General features: G+C 43.9%; 1 protein-coding gene across 1 annotated transcript in view; it reads right to left on the bottom strand.

The window, feature by feature from the left end:
- si:dkey-119f1.1 (uncharacterized protein LOC557127 homolog) overlaps positions 1-24,311 on the bottom strand; it is a 180,014-nt gene that overhangs the window by 5,210 nt on the left and 150,493 nt on the right. The window contains exons 24-26 of the mRNA XM_017723665.2: positions 16,515-16,620; positions 11,382-11,534; positions 7,635-7,732 (exon numbers count right to left, since the gene is read on the bottom strand). Coding sequence (XP_017579154.1) covers positions 7,635-7,732; positions 11,382-11,534; positions 16,515-16,620 — 357 coding nt within the window. The remainder of the gene's footprint in view (positions 1-7,634; positions 7,733-11,381; positions 11,535-16,514; positions 16,621-24,311) is intronic.

Below are 24,311 nucleotides of genomic sequence, written 5' to 3'. Positions count from 1 at the left end.
CAGCCAATGTCCTCCAAGAACAAGGATAGAGATCATGCCATTCTCGAAGTTGAGAGCAATTTTGAGCTAGATCGGTTTTGTTTAAATCACCTCCAAGAATAAGTTTGTGCATATCAGATTAGGGAGAACAGATAAAAGCCTATTCAAATAAAATCAAGATAAAAGCCCCCTGAAGGCAAATCTGGACTAAATCAACTGATCAGTTACATTAAATCAAGCTAGCAATACCATGTTCACAGGGACAAACTGATAAAGGAACACCACGGTGAATGAAAAAGTCAAATTTTTTTTGATAGAGAGGCCAGAGAGGATTTCTGGACCAATTTCAAAAAGTGGATCAAAATCTAGAGACTAGTTAGAAAAGTATGGTTTTCAAATAGTTAACAATTACAAAAAAAATATGAATTTTTGTAAGAAACTTGGAAAAATTGTTTGGCACATTGTGCTATATCCTCTCCTTGGATCACCACCTTATCGTGGTGGAGGGGTTTGCGTGCTTGAATGATCTTAGGAGCTATGTTGTCTGGAGCAAAAGCTCCTGGTAGGGTCTCCCATGGCAAACTGGTCCTAGGTGACAGGTCAGACAAAGTGTGATCCATAATAACCCCTATGAAGACACAAAAGCAGGACTTGTGTACCCTGCCCGGAACAGGGTTACCGGGGCCCCACCCTGGAGCCAGGCCTGGGGGAGGGGCTCGCCAGCGAGCGTCTGGTGGCCGGGCATTTACTCATGGTGCCCGGCCGGGCCCAGCCCGAAGGAGTTACATGAGTCCCCCCTCCCATCGACCCACCACCAATGGGAGGGGCAGTAGTAGGGGTTCGGTGCGTTGTGGATCGGGCAGTGTCCAAAGGCGTGGGCCTTGGCGTTCTGATCCTCGGTTGCTGAAATTGGCTTTTGGAACTTGGAACGTTACCTCACTGGCGGGGAAAGAGCCTGAGTTGGTGCGCGAGGTTGAGAGATACCGGCTAGATATAGTCGGGCTCACCTCAACACACAGCTTGGGATCTGGGTCCAATCTCCTTGAGAGGGGCTGGACTTTATTCTTTTCTGGAGTTGCCCATGGTGAGAGGCGGCGGGCAGGTGTGGGCTCTCATAGCCCCTCGACTCGGTGCCTGTATGTTGGGGTTTTCTCCGGTGGACGAGAGGGTAGCTTCCCTACGCCTTCGGGTTGGGGAACGGGTCCTGACTGTTGTCTGTGCTTATGCACCGAACAGCAGTTCAGAGTACCCAGCCTTCTTAGAGTCCTTGGGAAGGGTGCTTGAAGGTGCTCCTCCTGGAGACTCTATTGTCCTACTGGGGGACTTCAATGCTCACGTGGGCAATGACAGTGAGACCTGGAGGGGTGTGATTGGGAGGAATGGCCTCTCTGATCTGAACCCGAGTGGTGTTCAGTTTTTGGACTTCTGCGCAAACCACAGTTTGTCCATCACGAACACCATGTTTGAACACAAGGATGTCCATAAGTGCACATGGCACCAGGACACCCTAGGCCGCAGTTCAATGATTGACTTTGTAGTCGTGTCATCGGACTTGCGGCCATGTGTTTTGGACACTCGGGTAAAGAGAGGAGCTGAGCTGTCAACTGATCACCACCTGGTGGTGAGTTGGATCAGGTGGTGGGGGAAGATGCCGGTCAGACCAGGCAAGCCCAAACGTATAGTGAGGGTTTGCTGGGAACGTCTAGCAGAAGAACCTGTCAGATTGATCTTCAACTCACACCTCCGTCAGAACTTTGACCAGATATCGGGGGAGGTGGGGGACATTGACTCAGAATGGGCCATGTTCCGTTCCTCCATTGCTGAAGCGGCTGACTGTAGCTGTGGCCGTAAGGTAGTTGGTGCCTGTCGGGGCGGTAATCCTCGAACCCGGTGGTGGACACCCCAGGTGAGAGATGCCATCAAGCTGAAGAAGGAGTCCTACCGGGCATGGTTGGCCTGTGGGACACCAGAGGCAGCTGGCAGGTATCGACAGGCCAAGCGATCTGCGGCTTCAGTTGTCGCCAAGGCAAAAACCCGTGTATGGGAGGAGTTTGGTGAGGCCTTGTAAAGTGACTTTAAGTCGGCTCCGAAAAGATTCTGGCAAACCGTCAGGCGACTCAGAAGGGGAAAGCAGTGTGCCACTAGCACTGTATATAGTGGAGATGGTGTGCTGCTGACTTCGACTGCGGTGGAAGGAGTACTTTGAGGACCTTCTCAATCCCACCGACACGTTCTCCAGTGAGGAGGCTGAGTCTGGGGACATGGGAATAGGCTTGTCCATTACTGAGGCCGAAGTCGCTAAGGTAGTTAAGAAGCTCCTTGGTGGCAAGGCTCCAGGGGTGGATGAGATCCGCCCTGAGTTCCTCAAGGCTCTGGATGTTGTGGGGCTGTCTTGGCTGACACGCCTTTTCAACATTGCGTGGACATCGGGGGCGGTGCCACTGGATTGGCAGACTGGGGTGGTGGTGCCTCTTTTTAAAAAAGGGGACCGGAGGGTGTGTTCCAACTAAAGGGGAATCACACTCCTCAGCCTCCCTGGCAAGGTCTATGCAGGGGTACTGGAGAAGAGAGTCCGGCTTATAGTCGAACCTCGGATCCAGGAGGAACAGTGCGGGTTCCGCCCTGGTCGTGGAACACTGGACCAACTCTTCACCCTCTCCAGGATTCTGGAGGGTTCATGGGAGTTTGCCCAGCCAGTCCACATGTGCTTTGTGGATCTGGAGAAGGCATTCGACTGTGTTCCCCGGGGTATTCTGTGGGAGGTGCTTCGGGAGTACGGGGTACATGGCTCTTTGCTACGAGCCATTCAGGCCCTGTACAAACAAAGCAGGAGTTTGGTTCGCATGGCCGGCAGTAAGTCAGACTCGTTCCCAGTGAGAGTTGGACTCCGTCAGGGCTGCCCTTTGTCACCGATTCTATTCATAATTTTTATGGATAGAATTTCTAGGCGCAGTCAAGGGATGGAGGGTGTCCGGTTTGGTGACCTCAGGGTCACATCGCTGCTGTTTGCAGATGATGTGGTCCTATTGGGGACATCAGGCTGCGAACTTCAGCTTTCGCTGGATCGGTTTGCAGCCGAGTGTGAAGCGGCTGGGATGAGAATCAGTACCTCTAAATCCGAGACCATGGTTCTCAGGCGGAAAAGGGTGGAGAGCCCTCTCTGGGTCGGGGATAGGCTCTTGCCTCAAGTGGAGGAGTTCAAGTATCTCGGGGTCTTGTTCACGAGTGATGGTACAAGGGAGCGGGAGATTGACAGGCGGATTGGTGCTGGGTCAGCAGTGATGCGGGCTCTTTACCGGTCTGTTGTGGTAAAGAAAGAGCTGAGCCATAAGGCAAGGCTCTCGATTTACCGGTCGATCTACGTTCCCACCCTCACCTATGGTCATGAGCTTTGGGTAATGACCGAAAGAATAAGATCGCGAATACAAGCGGCCGAAATGAGTTTCCTCCGCAGGGTGTCTGGACTCTCCCTGAGAGATAGGGTGAGAAGTTCAGTCATCCGGGAGGGACTCGGAGTAGAGCCGCTGCTTCTTCACGTCGAGAGGAGCCAGCTGAGGTGGTTCGGGCATCTGGTTAGGATGCCTCCTGGACGCCTCCCTCGGGAGGTGTCACAGGCGAGTCCACCTGGGAGGAGACCCCGGGGAAGACCCAGGACACGCTGGCGCGACTATATCGCCCAGCTGGCCTGGGAGCGCCTCGGAATCCCCCTTGGAGAGCTTGTGGAAGTGGCTGGGGAAAGGGAGGTCTGGGCTTCATTGCTTAGGATGCTGCCCCCGCGACCCGAACCCCGGAGATGGATCGGATGGATGGATGGATGGACATTGTGCTATATTAGAACCATATAGATTTTGTGACAAAACCTTGCAGATTGTCAGAAAATGGCTAAATATAGACACCTTTCAAGTTCCATGATGATCCTCTCAAAAGCCTGCTAAAGCCTGACTGGCCAATGGCAACCATAAATTTCAATGTATGAAATTGTCCTTAGAGATTCACTTAACAGACACTTAACAGTCTGTCTAATAGATATGGCTTGCAAAGTTTCATCAGATGTACGGCTGCTGAGAAACAGCCATGCAGCATTTACTCCAACCCCAATGATATACTCGCACAAAAATAGATAAACTAGCTTATCTACTGAATAAACCTGTCAGTTAAAATTTTTTTGGGTAAAGGATTCTTGAGTTACAGTATTTTAAATTAATTATGAATTATTTTGAATTTTCCTAGAAGGATAAATTAGCATATGGTAGCCATATCATTTGGAAAAGTCAAAATATTTTTGATAATAATTGAGTTTCAGGGTCATGAGGATCAGCAAAAATTGTAGGACTAGTTTGCAAAAGTAGGTATCGTGTAGTTTGCGAAAAAAATCTAAGTATGGTCCAAATTGCAAAGTTTAGTGCCCAAATTGCAAAGTTTTTGTTTGGAACAAATGAATCAGGAAAAAAAAGAATTTTGGTTTAGGATTTATGACAACTAATTTTTCTGTGCTATAGTACCCCCTTTTTTCTGTGCTATAGTGCCCCCTTTAGGCCTGCTGGGCTCATGTCGAGCGCCTACTACCTAGTTGCATGTCTGTAGGAACTATAGTTTGGTCTGGGCGGTTCGTTTTAGGGCAGATAAATAATAAGAAAAATCTTGACCATTTCAATAGGGTTCAATGCACTGCGTGCTTGAACCCTAAATGAAGAAGACACAATATGGTCCAAATTGCAAAGTTTTTGTTTGGAACAAATGAATCAGGAAAAAAAAGAATTTTGGTTTAGGATTTATGACAGCAAATGTTTCTGTGCTATAGTGCCCCCTTTAGGCCTGCTGTTCATTAGGTTCATTACTGCTTCTGGTGCATTTAATATCTAATAACTTCATTTTCATTAATCTACATTTTGTCTGACGCTTCTGAGAAACTGTGGTCTAACAACTGCTTAAAAACCTCTCCCTCGTGGCTCACAGACCACTGTAGTCGTGTCATCATTTTGTAGTCGGCACAATATTAAGAACTCAAGTTCCATTTCTCTATGGCCAGAATGAACAGGTTTTCGAAAATTTGACTCTATCGAGTCCTATGTTAAATAAAAATTTTCAGAAACCTATACGTTTTGTCCTATGAACATTCTTCTATTGAATACCACTAAATTCAAGAGAAAAGACTCTTTTTCTTCATCTCATGCTCACTGAAACACGATAGATCTCTCCTTTTAGCTTGATTTGAAAAGATCTACAAATGTACATGCACTCGCTAATCCAGTACAGACTCAGCTTAATGTCACTGCTCACCCCACATAAACTGGTTTAGACTATCCGGACTATCAGAATATCCTTTTTTTTATGCTGGTGACATTTTTTTCTGAGGACATTTTCTCAGGGCAGTCTATTTTAATCTTTGTAATAGATTTTATCTCTATTCAGATAAATAGATTTTATCTCTATTCAGAACCACAAATCCTTGCCTGCCTACATAGTCAAAAATGGACCAGTAGTGTAGACAATAGCAGAATGATGGCTAAATAAAACACAATATTATTGTAAAATTATTAGAGATAATATTACAGGTCAACCATTAACAGACTCTTTCATCTACCAGTCTGCTTTTCTTCCTTTAGCTATGAATTTACTTGGGAAGAGTTCCTGCAGTTTTGTCAAGATACAAAAAAATACATGCTATAAGTGACTCGCTTCAGAAAACTAACCCTTTGTATATATCCCAACCTTCTTTTGTTGGGCCCAAAAGCTATTAACTTACTGCATTTTTCTGTACCACTCCTTTTGTCAATGAAATGTTCTGAACAGATATTGAAGACTGTGAATGTGTTTACTGTCTTCACATCTATTAATGTAAATTAGAGTCCAGGGAGCTGATGGGCAGCAGGACTCTCACTAAAATTACATTACTAATTAAGCACACTAATTAGGTGTGATCTACTTATAATTTTGACTTTTTTTCTTTTAAATGAACTTAAATAAACAGTAACAACCTCCAGACAGTCTTTCAGCAATTATAAAATACTTTATTGTAAACAGGTAAGTTTTATATCATCATCTATTCATGAATTGTATGTGGTTTCATGTAAACCTTGTTCCTTACACAGTTCACAGAAAAATGTGTAAATGTGCACTAGCAGAGCAAACTGTGTTCAGTCTCTGCTCTGTTTTTCTGTACAGATTATTTCCAATAATGTATCAGAGTCAGCTCAGAAATATGTTCAGGCTGTGAGAGTGGAAATATGAAAATCTAAGTAACTCTGTACTTGTAGTTTTTTAATTAAGCGTTACAACCCTTTTTTTCATTATAAGTGTATTTAAAAAGTGCATAGTTTTTTTACAATAATTAATTGGTTGAAGTCTGTGGTCGTTTAAGCTAATTTCTCAAAACTGGTTCAGAAATACTCTGTAGCCTCTGTAGCTACAGCACATCCAGCACATTCTCAATTTTTTGCTCACTTTTGCTCCAGCACTTAATCATTGCGGCCATGGCATTGCTAGCTTAAATTGCTAGCTTAACTCATCAGTCTTCACATCATCTCCAATCATCTCAAAATTGTAAAGCTATCTATAAATTGTCTATATCTATAAATTATTGGGCAGTCATGGGCTGGAGGTTAGGGATCCAGCCTCGTGACCAGAAGGTCGCTGGTTCGATCCCCAGAGCCGACAGCATGACTGAGGTGTCCTTGAGCAAGACACCTAACTGCTCCCCAGGCACTGCGGATTGGGCTGCCCACCGCTCCAGGCAAGTGTGCTCACTGCCCACCGCTCCGGGCTAGTGTGTGTGTGCTCACTAGTGTGTATGTGGTGTTTGACTTCACGGATGGGTTAAATGCGGAGGTGAAATTTCCCTGTTGTGGGACTAATAAGGGTCACTTAATCTTAATCACTTAATCTTAATCTTAAATTGAGACTCTGATGCAGCTTGCAAAATTTTATCCTGATTGGCCCATAGGGGGCGCTTTAGCACTCAAAAACACTTAAAATCTTTAAAAATGTTATAATGATACTGCAAAGTCTACAGAAACATAAGAGGTTACAGAAACATAAGAACCTTTGATTCAGTTCACTGATCTGAATAGCATTGTCATAAATTGGACTCTCGCTCTGGTATTTTGGATTTTTCATTTAAAGATTACAGCTTATTTTTACCAAGGTCAAAAGGTCAATCTGAATAATACTCAGTGAACATCTTTCACTGAAATTTCATAAAAACTCTGGACCAATTCTGACTCACTTTCACTGAGGTCCCTTTTGCTAAAAGGGCCCTTGTGAGTGCATTGGGTCTCATTATGTCATGCTTATCAAAGACTTTAACATGGAGAAACAAAATAGTCTACCATTACTCATGTATTCCTTCAAACATTGGTAGATCAGCAAATTGAAATGTAAACATATATTAGGTTTAAAACCCCCTGCTCACGGTTTATGACATATGAAGGCCTGTTGATAAACTCAGACTTCTTTTCAGCCTCTCTGCCTTGAAGGCCCAAACTGCTTTAGACCTTATTAGGCCTATTTGGCTCAAAGTGCTTGAGAGCTTCTTGGGCTTATGTCGTGCTTGGACCTGTTCATCACCGCTTGTGGCTATATTTATTCTTATAATTTAAAGGCTACCCATACCAATTTGGAAACTTAGACCAATGGAAACTAGAAAACATTGTTACCTCATGCTCTGTGGAGTGAGGAAAATAAACTGTCTGTAGCGCTGACTAGCTGCAATCTTCAACATCATGTCCATGGAAATCCGGCGATTCACCATGTCCTGAAGGAAAGCAAAAATTTTAAAAGTGCTATGACAGTAGTCACTTTGCTAATGTTTACTGACGTATTCACTGTGTTGTTAGAAATCTGGATTTGACTTCAGAGTTAATCCATTGTAAGTGTTAGCATAGTGAATACATCAGTAAAAGATAAAAATTTTAAAAGTGCTATGACTATATCACTTTGCTATCATTTACTGATGTATTCATTATTCTAACACACTATGAATGAACTCAAGTCAAATCCAGATTTCTAACAATGGCATAAAATCTCATAAAACAAGATTTAATTAACATTCACCAAAGGTTGAATGGAAAAAAAAAAAGATAAGATATATTTATTTCTAGAAGTTTGTCAACGTCTGCTCATTCAAACGTTCTTCCAAAATCTAGGGAATTAGTAAGGTGCTTGTTCACCTTTATGGGAAAGTTTTGTACAACTTTAAGTTTAGATATGCCAATGCTACTAAGAAAAATAGCATAAACTAAGGCTGACTTCTGTCAGCTCACTTTCATCTCCTGAGAAAATCTGCACTCATGCACCTCAAAGATTACAGCTGGCAGTCTATATGCACACGCTTAATGCACCTGTGCAAAAAGTTTTAAGACTCTATTGCAAGTCTTAAAACTAACATTCTAAGAATATTTTAATATCTCACAGTTTTAGATGTCTGTGTTAAAGCGATAGTGTGAATGTATAATTATAAATTGAATAATTTTGGTCCTAAAATCTGATTGGCTGAGCCTTGTTCGAAGCCGTTGTAAAATCCACGATATACCATGGCTATGACTGCCTCACAACAACTCAAGTATTACTGCGCGATGGCACAAAAAACCCTTCTGCTGTTTTTGGATTAATCTTTGACTCTAATGCTAATTACATGGAACACATTACATGGAGTGTACTGATGAAGTAAGAACCCATTTTTGTTCTTCTGAGAGGCTGAAAACATATTTTCTTCACTAAACTACCTGGTCAGCTAGCCAACAAGGTAAAAGATAGTAAACATGCTAAACAACTCCAACATTAATATTACAGGCTTGAATTAAAGTACTCCCGATATGATTAACTGTAAAACAGCAATATAGAAGTCTAAAGAATGTCAATTGAATGGCATACACACTTCAGTTGACCACGTTTCAGTCAGAAGTAGCATCAAACCCAGGCTGAATCCCAAATGGCTCTAAATTCCTTATATAGTGCGTTGTGTAATATTATGTTTAGATATTCTAGCTTCTGCTGTCAAATTGTGCACTGCTTGTCGAGTATGAATGTGGATGAATCCCAACTGTCCTGTGTTTCCTTCGGGATCAATAAGGTGTCTGTCTGTCTATTTGTCTATCTATTTATGTATGGAGCAGGGAGCCATACAAGTTTCAGCCCCAGCGTGAGAAACATCCTGTCTTCAGACTGGCAGAAGACTCGGAGTGGTAATTTGGTGAACAAAAAGTATTTATAACTGAAAATTTTTGCATTCAACAGTGCTATGTTACATATCTTCACTGTTACTCACACACACACAAAAAAACAAAAAAAAAAAATCATGAAATGTCTGTAGTATGCAGTGATTGGCGACCGGATGTTCTTGTCCTCATTCAGCGGTCAGTGGTTGCTTAGCAATGATACTATACTCTAAAGGAACTGCATTTCTTGGTAAAAATACTTTTTAATGTTGATTTGAACTGTGTATTTTAAAAGATTCCACTTTGCATAGTGCCAAAGAACATCCTTCCCGGTGATAAAATCCCAATAACCAATGGCCTCTTGTGGCTTACTGCTTTAGTACACTATCATTAGCTTGTTGCTGGCTGAGTAAAAAAGCAGTTTGCAGTTATACATTAAAATAACAGTATATATATATATATATATATATATATATATATATATATATATATATATATATATATATACACACACATTGTATATAACAGTATATACACATTATATATAACAGTAAAATATAATGCGTGGTTGCACACATTTTATGACCAAAAGTAAAAAAAAGTCCATGAAATCACTGTGTATCCCGCACTTCTTTTTATGTTAGTGTGTTATCACAGGACCTTCCAAACGTTTGCCATTACGTGTTAATTTATGATAATGTTAAGCATTTTCTCATTGGGCTTACTGCTCATTTAAAAATTGGTTAAATGCATTAGATTTTTATTTATTTATTTGTACCTTTATTAAAGTGTCTTGCATTTTATTAAACTTTTTTATGCTCAGCTCTCAAATTAAATCAAATTTACACAGGTGCAAGGTGAGTGAAAATCTTAGGTTGCATAGCGTGCTTGTAGAATTTTTATATATATTCCATATATATATATATATTCCAAAAGTATTCACTCGTCTCGCTTCACACAGATATGAACTGAAAGATATGATTTTTAATCAATGGAAGTCTTAATCTGGGAAGGTTTTCCACAAGGTTTAGGAGTGTGTTTATTGGAATTTTTGACCATTCTTCCAGAAGAGCATTTGCATCCATGTCTTTATGGATCTTGCTTTGTGCACTGCAGTCTAATCAAGTCACTAAGGGGCCGAGCCCAACTCCTGAAAAACAACCCCACACCATAATCCCCCCTCCACCAAACTTTACACTTGGCACAATGAATTCAGTGAAGTACTGTTCTCCTGGCAACTGCCAAACCCAGACTCGTCCATTGGACTGCCAGATGGAGAAGCGTGATTAATCACTCCAGAGAACACATCTCCACTGCTCTAAAATCCTGTGGCGCCATGCCACCACTGCATTTGACGCTTCACATTGCGCTTAGTAATGTAAGGCTTGGATGCAGCTGCTCAGCCATGGAAACCTATTCCATGAAGCTCCCTATGCACTGTTCTTGAGCTAATCTGAAGGCCACATGAAGTTTGGAGGTCTGTAGCCATTGACTCAGCAGAAAGTTGCCGAAATCTGTGCACTATGCGCCTCAGCTTCCGCTTTGTGGCTGAGTTGCTGTTGTTCCCAATCGCTTTCACTTTGCTATAAAACCACTGACAATTGACTATGGAATATTTAGTAGCGAGGAAATTTCACGACTGGACTTGTTGCACAGGTGGCATCCTATCACTGTACCATGCTGGAATTCACTTTCACTAAGCTCCTGAGAGCGACCCATTCTATCATAAAGGTTTGTAGAAGCAGGTGCTTCATTTTATACACCTGTGGCCATGGAAGTGATTGGAATGCCTGAATTAAATTATTTGGATGGGTGAGTGAATACTTTTAGACAATATAGTGTATGTATATAAATCTACATGTATATAAATCTATGTGAGATTTGCAAGATTGAAGGTGCAGTAAGATCAAAGTAAGTCTGTTTATAATATGGATGAGGTGTAGATTGTCCATGGAGATCATCATGATTATGATTCAGAGGTGTGGTGACAGGCCTATAGACCGATAACATCAGCACTACCCAGTTTGTTACCACTCTAATAAGTCTATGTTTTCACCCACATTTAGCCCAAATATTCTCATGGTTGTGCACAATGTTCTTGGCACTACATAGTCTGACTTCGCAAGACTACCTTTAGCCAAAATTAAATGGGAGAAATTTTTGCAAAGAACATGTAGATTGTAAAAAGTTATAAATGATTTAGGTTCCCTGGGGCTTTAAAGTCATGAGGTTGGCAATGTGCTTTACCATGTACACATCAAATTCATCCAAGCAACGAAATGGAGCTTCAGCTATGGCCCAAAGAGACAAAACAAAACAGACGGTGGAAAATGATCGTTCCCCTCCAGACAAAGAGCGCATATCACTGAGAGTAGCCTTATCACCCTCTCCAGGCTGCACCTAACAGACAGAGAGAAAGAGAGAGAGAGAGAGAGAGAGAGAGAGAGAGAGAGAGAGAGAGAGAGAGAGAAAAAAATGAAAACTAGACACTGCATTTCAAGCATCAAGTCTGCCTCATTTCATCCTACAAGGTAGACAATCATCAAGACTCTATGTCCTAACACCCAGGTGACAGAACAAACTTCCACTGGGTATTTGAACAGCTGAGTCCCTTGTTATCTTCAAACACTGGCTCTTCAAAGGCTATGGATACATTACAAGCCCTTTTGCGTAAATGAGATTTTTTGCTCAGATCCACTCTTTTTAAGTTGATTGTTCACATTTGTGAAGGTAAGCAACCATGTTTGTTTACAAATCATAATTATAATGGAAAGAGTATCTTTTTGCAAAAGAAATGGCTTGTGAAATTGAAAGAACAAAAACATAAAAGTTAGTAAATTACTTGGCTATCTAGATATCCCACCTCAATTCGGATTCTGGGATAAGGTGGTGGGATACAATGCTGCACTACAAAATGGCAATAAAATATTATACTCCGTTAGGCCAGAATGCTCCTTTAACACATTTTGTGTTGTGTGTGTGTGTGTGTGTGTGTGTGTGTGTGTGTGTGTGTGTGTGTATATATATATATATATATATATATACACACACACACACACACACACACACACACACACACACACACACACATGTAAGGTCCAGCATGGGGGAGCGGTGCAGTGCAGGAGCCGGAACTTATGCAGGAGGTTGAGAGGTACCAACTAGATATAGTTGGGCTCACCTCCACCCACAGTGTCAGCTCTGGAACCAAACTCCTGGATAGGTGAGAGGCGCCGGGCGGGTGTGGGGATACTCACAAGTCCCCAGCTGGTGACCATGCAGCTGGAGTTTGTCGCCTCAATGTGAATTAAAATCGCAGAGAGGAAAATTTGACTGTTGTCTGTGCTTATGCACCAAACAACAGGTCAGAGTATCCGGCCTTCTTGGAGCGAGTGGGCGGGGTTCTGTAAAAGGTCCCGCCTACAGACTCCATAGTCCTACTGGGAGACTTCAATGCTCACGTTGGCAATGACTGGGAGACCTGGAGAGGCGTGATTGGGAAGAACGGCCTGCCCGATCTAAACCCGAATGGTGAATTGTTATTGGACTTCTGTGCCAGACATGGATTGTCCATGACGAACACCAAGTTCGAACACAAGGATGTTCATAAATGTACATGGTACCAGAGCTCCTTGGGTCAAAGGTCAATGATCGACTTTGTTGTCGTTTCATCTGACTTGGGACCATATATTCTGGACACTAGGGTGAAGAGAGGTGCTGAGCTGTCAACTGATCACCATCTGGTGGGTTGGATCAGATGGCAGGGAAGACTGATGGTCAGATCCGGTAGGCCCAAGCGAATAGTGAGGGTGTGCTGGGAATGACTGTCGGAGGCCCCTGTTCGGAATGATTTCAACTCCCACCTCCGGGAGAGCTTTTCTCATGTCCCAGAGGAGGTTGGGGACATGGAGTCTGAATGGACCCTGTTCAAAACCTCCATTGTGGAAGCTGCCAGGCGTAGCTGTGGCCAAAAGCTTGTGGGTGCCGGCCGGGGTGGTAACCCAAGAACCTCTTGGTGGACACCGGTGGTGAAGGAGACCATCAAGCTGAAGAAAGAGGCCTTTAGGGACTGGTTGGCCCGAAGGACTCCCGATTCAGCAGATAGGTACCGACAGGCTAAAAAGGTGGCAGCTGCAACAGCGGCAGAAGCAAAATCCAGGGCATGGGAGGAGTTTGGCGAGGCCTTGGAAAAAGACTTTCGTTCGGCCTCAAAGGGGTTCTGTACAACTGTCCGGCGACTCAGGAGTGGTCGCGGTGGCTGCGCCCAAGTTGTATTCGGCAAGGGTGGAGAAACTCTGACTTCGAATGAGGATACTGTCAGTCGGTGGAAGGAGCACTTTGAGGAACTTCTTAATCCGGGAGACATGCCTCCCTCACGGGAGTCGGGACCAGAGGCTTCTGGGGTGTCAGGTTCCATTTCCCTGGTGGAGGTCACTGAGGTAGTTGGTAAGCTCCTCAGTGGCAAGGCCCCGGGGGTGGATGAGATTCATCCAGAAATGCTTAAGGCTCTGGATATTGTGGGGCTGTCATGGCTAACACGCCTCTGCAATATTGCATGGACCTCGGGAACAGTACCCTTGGACTGGCAGACTGAGGTGGTGGTCCCTATTTTTAAAAAAGGGGACTGGAGGGTGTGTGCCAATTATCGGGGTATCTCACTGCTCAGCCTCCCTGGGAAAGTCTATGCAAAGGTGCTGGAAAGGAGACTCCGACCAATAGTTGAACCTCAGATTGAGGAGGAACAATGTGGATTCCGTCCCGGCCGTGGAACAATGGATCAGCTTTTCACCCTCTCACAGATTATTGAGGGGGCATGGGAGTTTGCCAACCCCCATGATCCGGATTCCCCCTAGACGCCTCCCGGTGGGGGTGTTCCAGGCCCCGGGGTCGTCCTAGGACCAGATGGAGGGATTATGTCTCCAAGTTGGCCTGGAAGCGGCTTGGGGTCCCTGGGAATGAGCTGGAGGAAGTTGTGGGGGACAGGGTCATCTGGGATTCTCTGCTCTCCCAACTGCTACCGCGACCCTGTCTGGACTAGCAGTCAACGATGATGGATGGATATATATTACACTGCTCAAAAAAATAAAGGGAACACTCAAATAACACATCCTAGATCTGAATGAATGAAATATTCTCATTGAATACTTTGTTATGTACAAAGTTGAATGTGCTGACAACAAAATCACACAAAAATCATCAATGGAAATCAAATTTATTAACCAATGGAGGCCTGGATTTGTGCTCAGTGTAAACCTGCTTTCATCTGTGAAGAGAACAGGGCGCCAGTGGCGAATTTGCCAATCCTGGTGTTCTTTGGCAAATGCCAAGCGTCCTGCACGGTGTTGGGCTGTAAGCACAACCCCCATCTGTAGACGTCGGGCCCTCATACCATCCTCATGGAGCCTAACCTTTCTAAAGGTTTGTGCAGACACATGCACATTTGTGGCCTGCTGGAGGTCATTTTGCAGGGCTTTGACAGCGCTCCTCCTGTTCCTCCTTACACAAAGGCGGAGGTAGCGGTCCTGCTGCTGGGTTGTTGCCCTCCTACAGCCTCCTCCACGCCCTTTATTTATTTGAGCAGTGTATATATAAATATATATATATATATATATATATATATATAAAATAATGAATTTTATTTGTAACGCACTTTACATTTTAAGCAAATCCCAAAGTGCTATACAGTAGAAGCATTTCTATGAATTCAAAGAACTACTATAAAACATCTTTACACTCCATAGAAAGATCACAGGCTATAAGTTCTGCTGAAGAGAAAGGTTTTAAGTCCTTTTTAAAAACTCTCACTCGATTATGGTGCCTAGATGGTCAGGGAGAGCATTCCATAAGCGAGGAGCAGCAGAACAGAAGGCCCTGTCCCCCATGGTGTCAAGTTTAGTTCTGGGGGGAGGAGGCGATTTTTGTTCATAGAACGAAGGGATCGTGATGAAGTCAGTGGGATGAGGAGTTCTTTCAGATACGTAGGGGCATTGCCATAAATGCACTGGTGGGTGAGGAGGGAAACCTTGTATTCGATCCTGGCAGAGATGGGAAGCCAGTTAAGAGAACAGAGGATGGGTGTAATGTGTTCATATTTACGCACTCTCATCAGGATCCTAGCAGCACTGTTCTGAAAGAATTGTAGCCTCTGGAGAATCTTGCCACGAATCCCAATGAGAAGTGCATTGCAGTAGTCGAGTCTGGAGGAGATGAAAGCATGAACCAGTTTTTCAGTATCAAATACAGTCTGAGGGGGCAAAGTTTGGCAATGTTTCTGAGGTGGTGAAAGGAGATCTTGCAGAGGTGTTTTACATGGGCTTCGAAAGTAAGTTGAGGCTCAAACCTCACACCAAGATTGGAGACTGATGAGGAGAGTGGAATGTTGTGGCCAGAGAATGTAATACTGGTTATGGAGGTTGACTGAGTCTGATGTGGGGTGCCAATCATGATTGCCTCTGTTTTGGCACTGTTCAACTGGAGGAAGTTCTGTTCCATCCACGCCTGTATATCTTCTAGACAGGCAGCAAGTTGTGAAGATGGCATTGACGATGAAGAGGCTACACAGGGGTTTGCGTCAATTCGAAGGTAAAGTTGTACATCATCAGCATAGCAGTGGAATGAAATTCCATGGTGACTATGTCATCATGGCCAAGGGGAAGCATGTATATAGTAAAGAGAAAGGGGCCCAGGACTGACCCCTGGAGGACTCCGCAGGTCACAGTGTGTGTCTGGGATCTTGCCTTTCCATATGTTAAGTATTCTGTTCTGTCAGTCAGATAAGACTGAAACCAGTTTATGGCGGTGTCCGTGAGACCAATGGTGTGATGAAGCCGATTGAGGAGTACCCCCACACACACACACACACACACACACACACACAAATGAATGAAGCCTTTATTGTCACATAGTCACAAGTACCAGTGAAATTAGCCATCAGGGGGGGCAGGACAGGAAGACAGAGATGAGGAAAAATACAGAATACAGAATACAGGAAGGGGAGGAGATTAAAAAAGGGAGGGGAGGAGATTAAAAAAACATCCCCCAGACTATGTTCCTAAGGGAGTACAGTCTGGGAACAGAAAAAAACACCTCAGCAACATAGGCACAAGTTACAACATGAAGACCAGGACTTGCAGCAGGGGAGGTTGAGAGGTGAAGACAAACCCAGCACAGGTAAAAGCGGCGAAGGTGTGGGGAAGCGGGGGGGGGGAGGCCTAGAGAAGGCACTTCGCCTGGCATCCCAGGCTAGGTGCCTCAGTCTGCAGAGTGTCATAGCGATAACACAGCAAATTGCCATGGAGACAAACTTGATCAGTCCCAGGCAGAGTCAACAATCAGCAGGGAAATGGGGGAAGGGATAAATGAGAACTGAATGTTGCTTACTGAAACGGAGAGGGCCTCTTTCTTGTGATTGAATACCATCGTTCCTGTGTATCCTCTCTGGGATAACATAGAGTCAAAATAGTATTTACAGCGCACAGAAAGATACCTGTAGGAAAAACACATGCAAAAAGGATTATATGACTATAGGAAAACAGCCATCCTGAATGTTCCTCCTGAAAACCTTATAGGAATAAGTTTTACTTTCCATCCAAATATACCACGTCTCATTCAGCTAATTAAGGCCTTCTGAAGGCAATCCTTAGAGGCATCAGGTGAGGTTGATTAGGACTTGTGCTAAAGGTTGCATTCAACTTGTAGTCTACCCTACACAACACTGCAGCACATCACCATGTTACACAACATTAAAATCTAGCAGAAGCAAGGCAGCTGCAGTTTTTGAACCGTGCACTAGCTACAACACACCGTCATGACATCATCCTCCCTCTCTGGCTGGAATCTCGGATGTTTTATGTATGTTTTTATTCTAAGACGATATCTTGTTCTTGTTCTTTCTTTATTATTTAGACTTGTTGTCACTTTCCTGGCAAAGAGGTTGCCATTATTATTTTGTATTGTTTACTCTAAAGTATACAGTTCTCAATAAAACAGCAAGAAATTAAAAAAAAAAAATCTCAAAGTGTGGCTCTAGCAGGTATTTCATGTGTGACCTTTCCCCTATACACCTTAACCCATCGTTCCACATTACTTGGATATAATCTGATGTGTGGCTAAAAATGTAAACTTTTGAGTCGATTTTAAATAATGGTATTTATCAGACTCGCTCCAATGGCTGGATCACATGGCTGGATTTTACTGAACTGGGAAAATCTACTTTTAGTTACAGTGCACCAGTGAGCTGGAGCTCACTACAGGAAACAGTAAAGCTCAGTTCACTAGTGTCACTCTAGTGTTTACTCTCTAACCACCTCCACTCTGCCTGCAACTGTTTTACTTGATTTTTACCTTATTTTCATTATTTTATTATTTATTTGTTAGTTTATTTATTATCCATATTCTTGTTCATTATTATGATTGTCATTTTTGTTTACTTTTTGATCTTATTTCTCCTCTTTATTTATTTTATTTATTTGATCAGATTTTATTAACCTTTATATTTTAGCTAGGTTTTAATTATTGTATTAGTTTTATTCATTTTTATTATTGTTTCACTTTTTTATACTTACCTGATTTGAATCTTTTTTATATATTAAATTTACTTTTATTATTTGATATTCTTTTTTCACATATCAATATCAACACATCACACACATCAATCCCTTGCTCTGTGTCTACTCTGGAACACTGTAAATGAGGGATTCCGAGGCGCTCCCAGGCCAGCTGGGCAATATAGTCAACACCAGTGTGTCCTGTGCGTCCAGGAGGCATCCTAACCAGATGCCCGACCACCTCAGCTAGCTCCTCTCGACATGGAGAAGCAGCGGCTCTACTCAGAGTCCCTCCCAGATGACCGAACTTCTTACCCTATCTCAAAGGGAGAGTTCAGACACCTTGCGGAGGAAACTCAATTCAGCTGCTTGTATTCGCGATTTCATCCTTTCAGTCATTACCCAGCTCCCATGACCATAGGTGAGGGTAGGAACATAGATTGACCGGTAAATCGAAAGCCTTGCCTCTTTCTTTACCACAAAAGACAGATAAAGAGCCCGCATCACTGCTGACCCAGCACCAATCTGCCTGTCAATCTCCCGCTCCCTTTTACCATCACTCGTGAACAAGACCCCGAGATACTTAAACTCCTCCACTTGAGGCAAGAGCTTATCCCCAACCCAGAGGCTGCCCTTTTCCACCTGAGAACCATGGCCTCAGATTTGGAGGTACTGATTCTCATCCCAGCCGAAACCGATCCAGCAAAAGCTGAAGTTCACGACCTGATGTCCCCAATAGGACCACATCATCTGCAAACAGCAGCGATGTGACCTTGAGTTCACCAAACCGGACATCGTTCATCCCCTGACTGTGCCTAGAAATTCTATGCATAAAAATTCTGAATAGAATCAGTGACAGAGTGCAGCCCCGACGGAGTCCAACTCTCACTGGGAATGAGTCTGACTTACTGCTGGCCATGCGAACCAAACTCCAGCTTTGTTTGTACAGGGCCTGAATGGCTCGTAGCAAAGAGCCATGTACCCTGCACTCCCGAAGCACCTCCCACAGGATACTCTGGGGAACACAGTTGAATGCCTTCTCCAAATCCACAAAGCACATGTGGACTGGTTGGGCAAACTCCCATGAACCCTAGAGAATCCTGGAGAGGGTGAAGAGTTGGTCCAGTGTTCCACAACCAGGGTGGAACCCACACTGCTCCTCTTGAATCCAAGGTTTGACTATAAGCTGGACTCTCTTCTCCAGTACCCCTGCATAGACCTTACCAGGAACCTGTAGTTAAAAAGAGGCACCACCACCCCAGTCTGCCAATCCAGCAGCACTGCCCCCCGATGTCCAGGCAATGTTGAAAAGGCGTGTCAGCCAAGACAGCCCCACAACATCCAGAGCTATGAGGAACGCCAGACGGATCTCATCCACCCCTGGAGCCTTGCCACCAAGGAGCTTTTTAACTACCTCAGCGACTTCAGCCTCAGTTATGGACGAGCCTATTCCTGTGTCCCCAGACTCTGCCTCCTCACCCTCAATGCTCTCCGAGATTAAATAAAGGTTGATTGATCAGTTGATTGATTTACTACAACTTAATCACAATACTGAATTCTCTACTGAATATTGACTAGAGGGGGCAAACTATTACAACTACATCTGGCCAGCTGGCTTGGATTCAAGTGGTCATGGAGACATTTAGGTTTTCAGACACCATAAGGATATCTGCCTAGCATGGGCACACTAAACCTACAGTGCTGTGCTCTACACCATGCTACGGTCCAGCTGGTTACACCAATCAACCACCTTGTCTCTGACCTGAAGTATAGGTTAGCCAGCTGTAAGATTTGAGTTTCTTAGTAATTTCACAGTAAACACAGACAGCTTGTGAATTAATGAAAATATGATTTGCAAATTAAGATGGCCATTAGAGGGGTACAGAGGCTAAACAGATTTAAAACAGGTATTGTGGCTAAGTGTGAAGTCAAGCCTCAGAGCAGATGATTCAACAGAGCAAGTGGACTCACATCATCCTAGTGATGTGAGAACAAATAATAGACTTCCAAATGGTTGAAAAGCTAAAAATAGCAGATGTATTGAGACCAAATGTCCTAAATCTAAAAATATATATATTTCAATTAAATATACACTGCTCAAAAAATAAAGGGAACACTTAAACAACACAATATCCAACTCCACATAAATCAAACTTCTGTGAAATCAAACTGTCCACTTAGGAAGCAACACTGACTGACAATCAATTTTGCAAATGACAATCGATGTGCAAATGGAATAGACAACAGGTGGAAATTATTGGCAATTAGCAAGACACACTCAATAAAGGAGTGGTTCTGTCAAACAGTTAAAAACCGACTCCATGAGAATGGTATGAGGGCCCGACGTCCACAGATGGGGGTTGTGCTCACAGTCCAACACCGTGCAGGATGCTTGGCATTTGCCAGAGAACACCAGGATTGGCAAATTCGCCACTGGCGCACTGTGCTCTTCACAGATGAAAGCAGGTTCACACTGAGCACGTGACAGACGTGACAAGAGTCTGGAGACGCCATGGAGAGCAATCTGCTGCCTGCAACATCCTTCAGCATGACCGGTTTGGCAGTGGGTCAGTAATGGTGTGGGGTGGCATTTCTTTGGAGGGCCGATGAAGATGAAGGCATTGAAGCTATGGACTGGCCCGCCCATTCCCCAGACCTGAATCCGATTGAGCACATCTGGGACATCATGTCTCGCTCCATCCACCAACAGACTGTCCAGGAGTTGGTGGATGCTTTAGTCCAGGTCTGGGAGGAGATCCCTCAGGAGACCATCCGCCACCTCATCAGGAGCATGCCCAGGCGTTGTAGGGAGGTCATACAGGCACGTGGAGGCCACACACAATACCGAGCCTCATTTTGACTTGTTTTAAGGACATTACATCAAAGTTGGATCAGCCTGTAGTGTGTTTTTCCACTTTAATTTTGTGTGTGACTCCAAATCTAGGCCTCCATTGGTTAATAAATTTGATTTCCATTGATGATTTTTGTGTGATTTTGTTGTTAGCACATTCAACTTTGTACAGAACAAAGTATTCAATGAGAATATTTCATTCATTCAGATCTAGGATGTTTTATTTGAGTGTTCCCTTTATTTTCTTGAGCAGTATATTATATATATATATATATATATACACACACACACACACACACAAAGTACCTTACCAGACTCATTCCACTGATTGGATCACCAGGTGCAAAGAGCATTTACTGAACTGAAGATCTGCCTTTACATACAGTGCACCAGCAAGCTGGAAACAGCACCAAGTGCTGGTTCCACTAACTTGGTGCTGGTTCCTGTGACATTGCTTCCTGTTTTTTGAAGTTACTAGCAGGAGTGTTTGCTGTTTTCTCTGCTCTGTTTTGCTAGTGTTTTGTGGCTTTTTTACATTTTCAATTTGCTGTTGCATATTACTAATTACAACCACTGACCTTTAAAGTTACTTCGTCTCTCATCGGATTCATGAGACCCCTGGAAAGGACTCAATTCAGCTGACAAAACCATGTGAATATGGCAGACCGCGAGCTGTTGCTTAGCTCTGAGTGCAGCATGTTTAGTTATGGTTCTCTCTCCATTACTAGTGACAGCAGTGTTTCTAGCTTTGTTTGAGAGAACTGTAAGTTAGTTTAGCGTTTGACAGAGAAAATTATACAGTTAAAAGTGTGCATTCAGAAGGAAAAGAGCATGGCTAGTCAGAAAGGCTCAGACTCGCTGTTATAAGCTCTGGGTGCCTCAAGGACAGCATGCCTCGCCCTCGACTCTGGCAGCAGAGCCCTCACAGCGGGGCAATTGGATGGTGTCTTGGCGGCATATCCGCAAAGCTAAAGCTAAAGCTACCCTACATGAGCACTACTCATCTTCCATTCACATGTGCAACAGGTTTGCTCCACTCAGTGAGACACCCTCTGAAACACCTGTTGAAAGAGCTCTGGTTATAGGTGATTCTATTTTACGGCATGGGAAAATAGCTTATCCCTTAGGGCAGCCAGTAGCAGTTAGCTGTATACTGGGAGGATAGTCATTCATGTAGGTACTAATGATGTTCGTCTGCAACAGTTAGAAATAACTAAAGATTTTTGACTGTCGCAGCCATGATTAAGATTTCTGACTACATGACGCACCATAGCTGCAGGGGCCACTTCAGGAACAACAAAACAGTGCTTTTTTGCTATTTTGTTTTACTATCAACTTATGTGTAAAATCTGTAACATTGCTGCTAATACTGTGTTTACACGTTTTTTTACAAGTACTGTGTATATCCTACCTCAGGAACTGCTGTGATCTGTGTAAATTCACAGATCACAGCATGTTAAATAATCTTTATGCACCTTATTCCATAAGACTACCTCATGGTCAGTAATGAGTGCTGTGTCGTGCTGTACTGTTCTGCCTGTCTAAGTTTCAAGTTTATTTGTCATTTGCATAACATGTCAGGACATTTATGCATTGAAATGTTTGTGGTGAGGCTCAGATAATCAATCTATAGGAAACAAAAATATATATATATCTGTATATATATAAATATATAGTCTGGGGAAATTATACACAAAATAGTCAAATATACACAAAATATAGACACAATATACACAAGACAGAGACAAAATATATTTGAAGTGACTATTGTGCTATTGTTCTTTAAAGTATCTTAGTGTTAAGCTGTTATTGTCCATAGCAGATATGACAATAATAATGCTGACAAAGTGACTGACTGAAAATGGTAGCTGGGGACAGACCCACAGCTTCTCAGCTTATTCAGAAGCCTGAGAGAATAAGAAACTGTTCTAGCCTGGATGCTGCGGAATGTCCTGCCTAATGGCTGGATGGTGAACAGGCCGTGTGCTGGGTGGCTGCTGTCTGACCAGATCTTTTTGAATTTCCTGAGGCAGCGGGACTGGTAGATGTCCTGTAAAGCTGGTAGTTTGTTGCCTATGATGGCTTGCGCCGTCCTCACCGCTCCTCTAAGGGCCTTGCAGTCACAGGCAGTGCAGCTGCTGTACCAGACAGTGAGGCAGCCTGTGAGGATTCTCTCTATGGTGCACCTGTAGAAGTTGATGATGATCTGAGGATGCAGACCAAACTTCCTGAGCCTACACAGGAAGAAGAGATGTTGGTGTGGTGGGACCAGGTGAGATCATCAGTGAGTTGTACACCAAGAAACTTCACACTACTCTCTCCACTTCAGCTCCATTAATGGATAGGAGAGAGTGACCACCCCTCTGAAGCTTCCTGTAGTCCACGATCAGAGAAATGATGGCGGCGCACTGTAGTGCAGCGGCTTCTCACGTTCCCGGAGAGACTCCCATTTTTAGTGTTGACTTCATGCGCCTTAAGCGAACCGAACTCTTTATAATAAAGGATGGTTTGGCTATAGAAACAGCCACTATGGACTACAATCTCAGAGCTACACTAGGTAGACTGCAGTTACTACGACACTGAAGTGGCGGAGCAGAGTGCAGCGGACACAGGGCAAGAGGAAGCAGTGTGCACGGGGGCAGAAGAGGGGCAAGCGGAGCGGCGGGCAAGTGGAGCGGCAAGCTAGCAAGGTTAAAAACTAATACTAACAGACCACAGATTCCGTCACTGTTCCTGGCCAATGCCTGATCCCTGGACAACAAGTTGGACCTTCTGTGACTGAGAATGCGTGTTTCCGGAGAGATGAAGAACTGTTGTGTACTTTGTCTTAAGGAAACATGGCTAAACAACATCATGCCGGACTCAGCCTTCCAGATCGCCGGGTGGCTGCTCTTCTGTGGGTACCGCAACCAGCTATCAGGGAAAGCCCAAATCTAATGACGTGCTGAAGGAGCTACATGATAACATCAGCTTGTTTCAGAACAAGCACCCGGAGTCATTTTACGTGGTGGCTGGGGATTTTAACCATGTAGACCTGACAAACACTTTGCCGAAATTTTATCAGCACGTCACAATACCAATACGGGGAAATAACACAGTGGACCATGTGTATACATCCCCCGCTAAGACGGCCCAGACCCACAGAAGACCATTACTGTGTGGATCAGTGATGGTGAGCAGGACTGCTTCGAGTGCACAGACTGGCAGGTGTTCAGGGATGCTACTGTACACAATGGGGAGCTGGATCTAGAGGATTATAAATCTGCTGTCCTCGGATACATCAGCAAGTGTGTGTTGAGGATGTCACCACCACCAGGACTGTGACGAGCTACCCAAACCAGAAACCCTAGCTGAATGCAGAGGTCCGATCTCTGCTGAAAGTCTGGCGATTCACAGAAACTCAGGAAAGCTAGACGTGAGCTGACGGCAGGCGTAAAGAGGGCCAAAGCTGCATATGCTTGAAAGATCCAGGGTAATTTTTCTTCCCAGGATCCACGGAGCATGTGCATCACAGACTACAACACCAGAGAATCAGCACGTTACAGCGTCCTGCCCGTTTAATTCAGTGACTTTATAACTTCGGTTTTTGTCTCATTTTGGAGAGTCAGGGGTCACTGACTAGTGTGCTCTCACTGCCTGATGCTCTCAATAAGTTCTTTGCCCACTTTGAGGACCCAAACATGCCCCCCAGCACAAGACTCACTCCACCACCTGGAGAAGAGCCCCTCAGTGTGACCCAAACAGAGGTGAGGAGGATCAATAAGATTAATCCCCGCAAAG

Source organism: Pygocentrus nattereri, chromosome 20 (genome assembly GCF_015220715.1).
Source record: "Pygocentrus nattereri isolate fPygNat1 chromosome 20, fPygNat1.pri, whole genome shotgun sequence".
Lineage (NCBI taxonomy): Eukaryota > Metazoa > Chordata > Actinopteri > Characiformes > Serrasalmidae > Pygocentrus > Pygocentrus nattereri.
The sequence above is the reverse complement of the archived record's forward strand: the minus strand, read 5'-3'. Positions and strand labels throughout refer to the sequence as shown.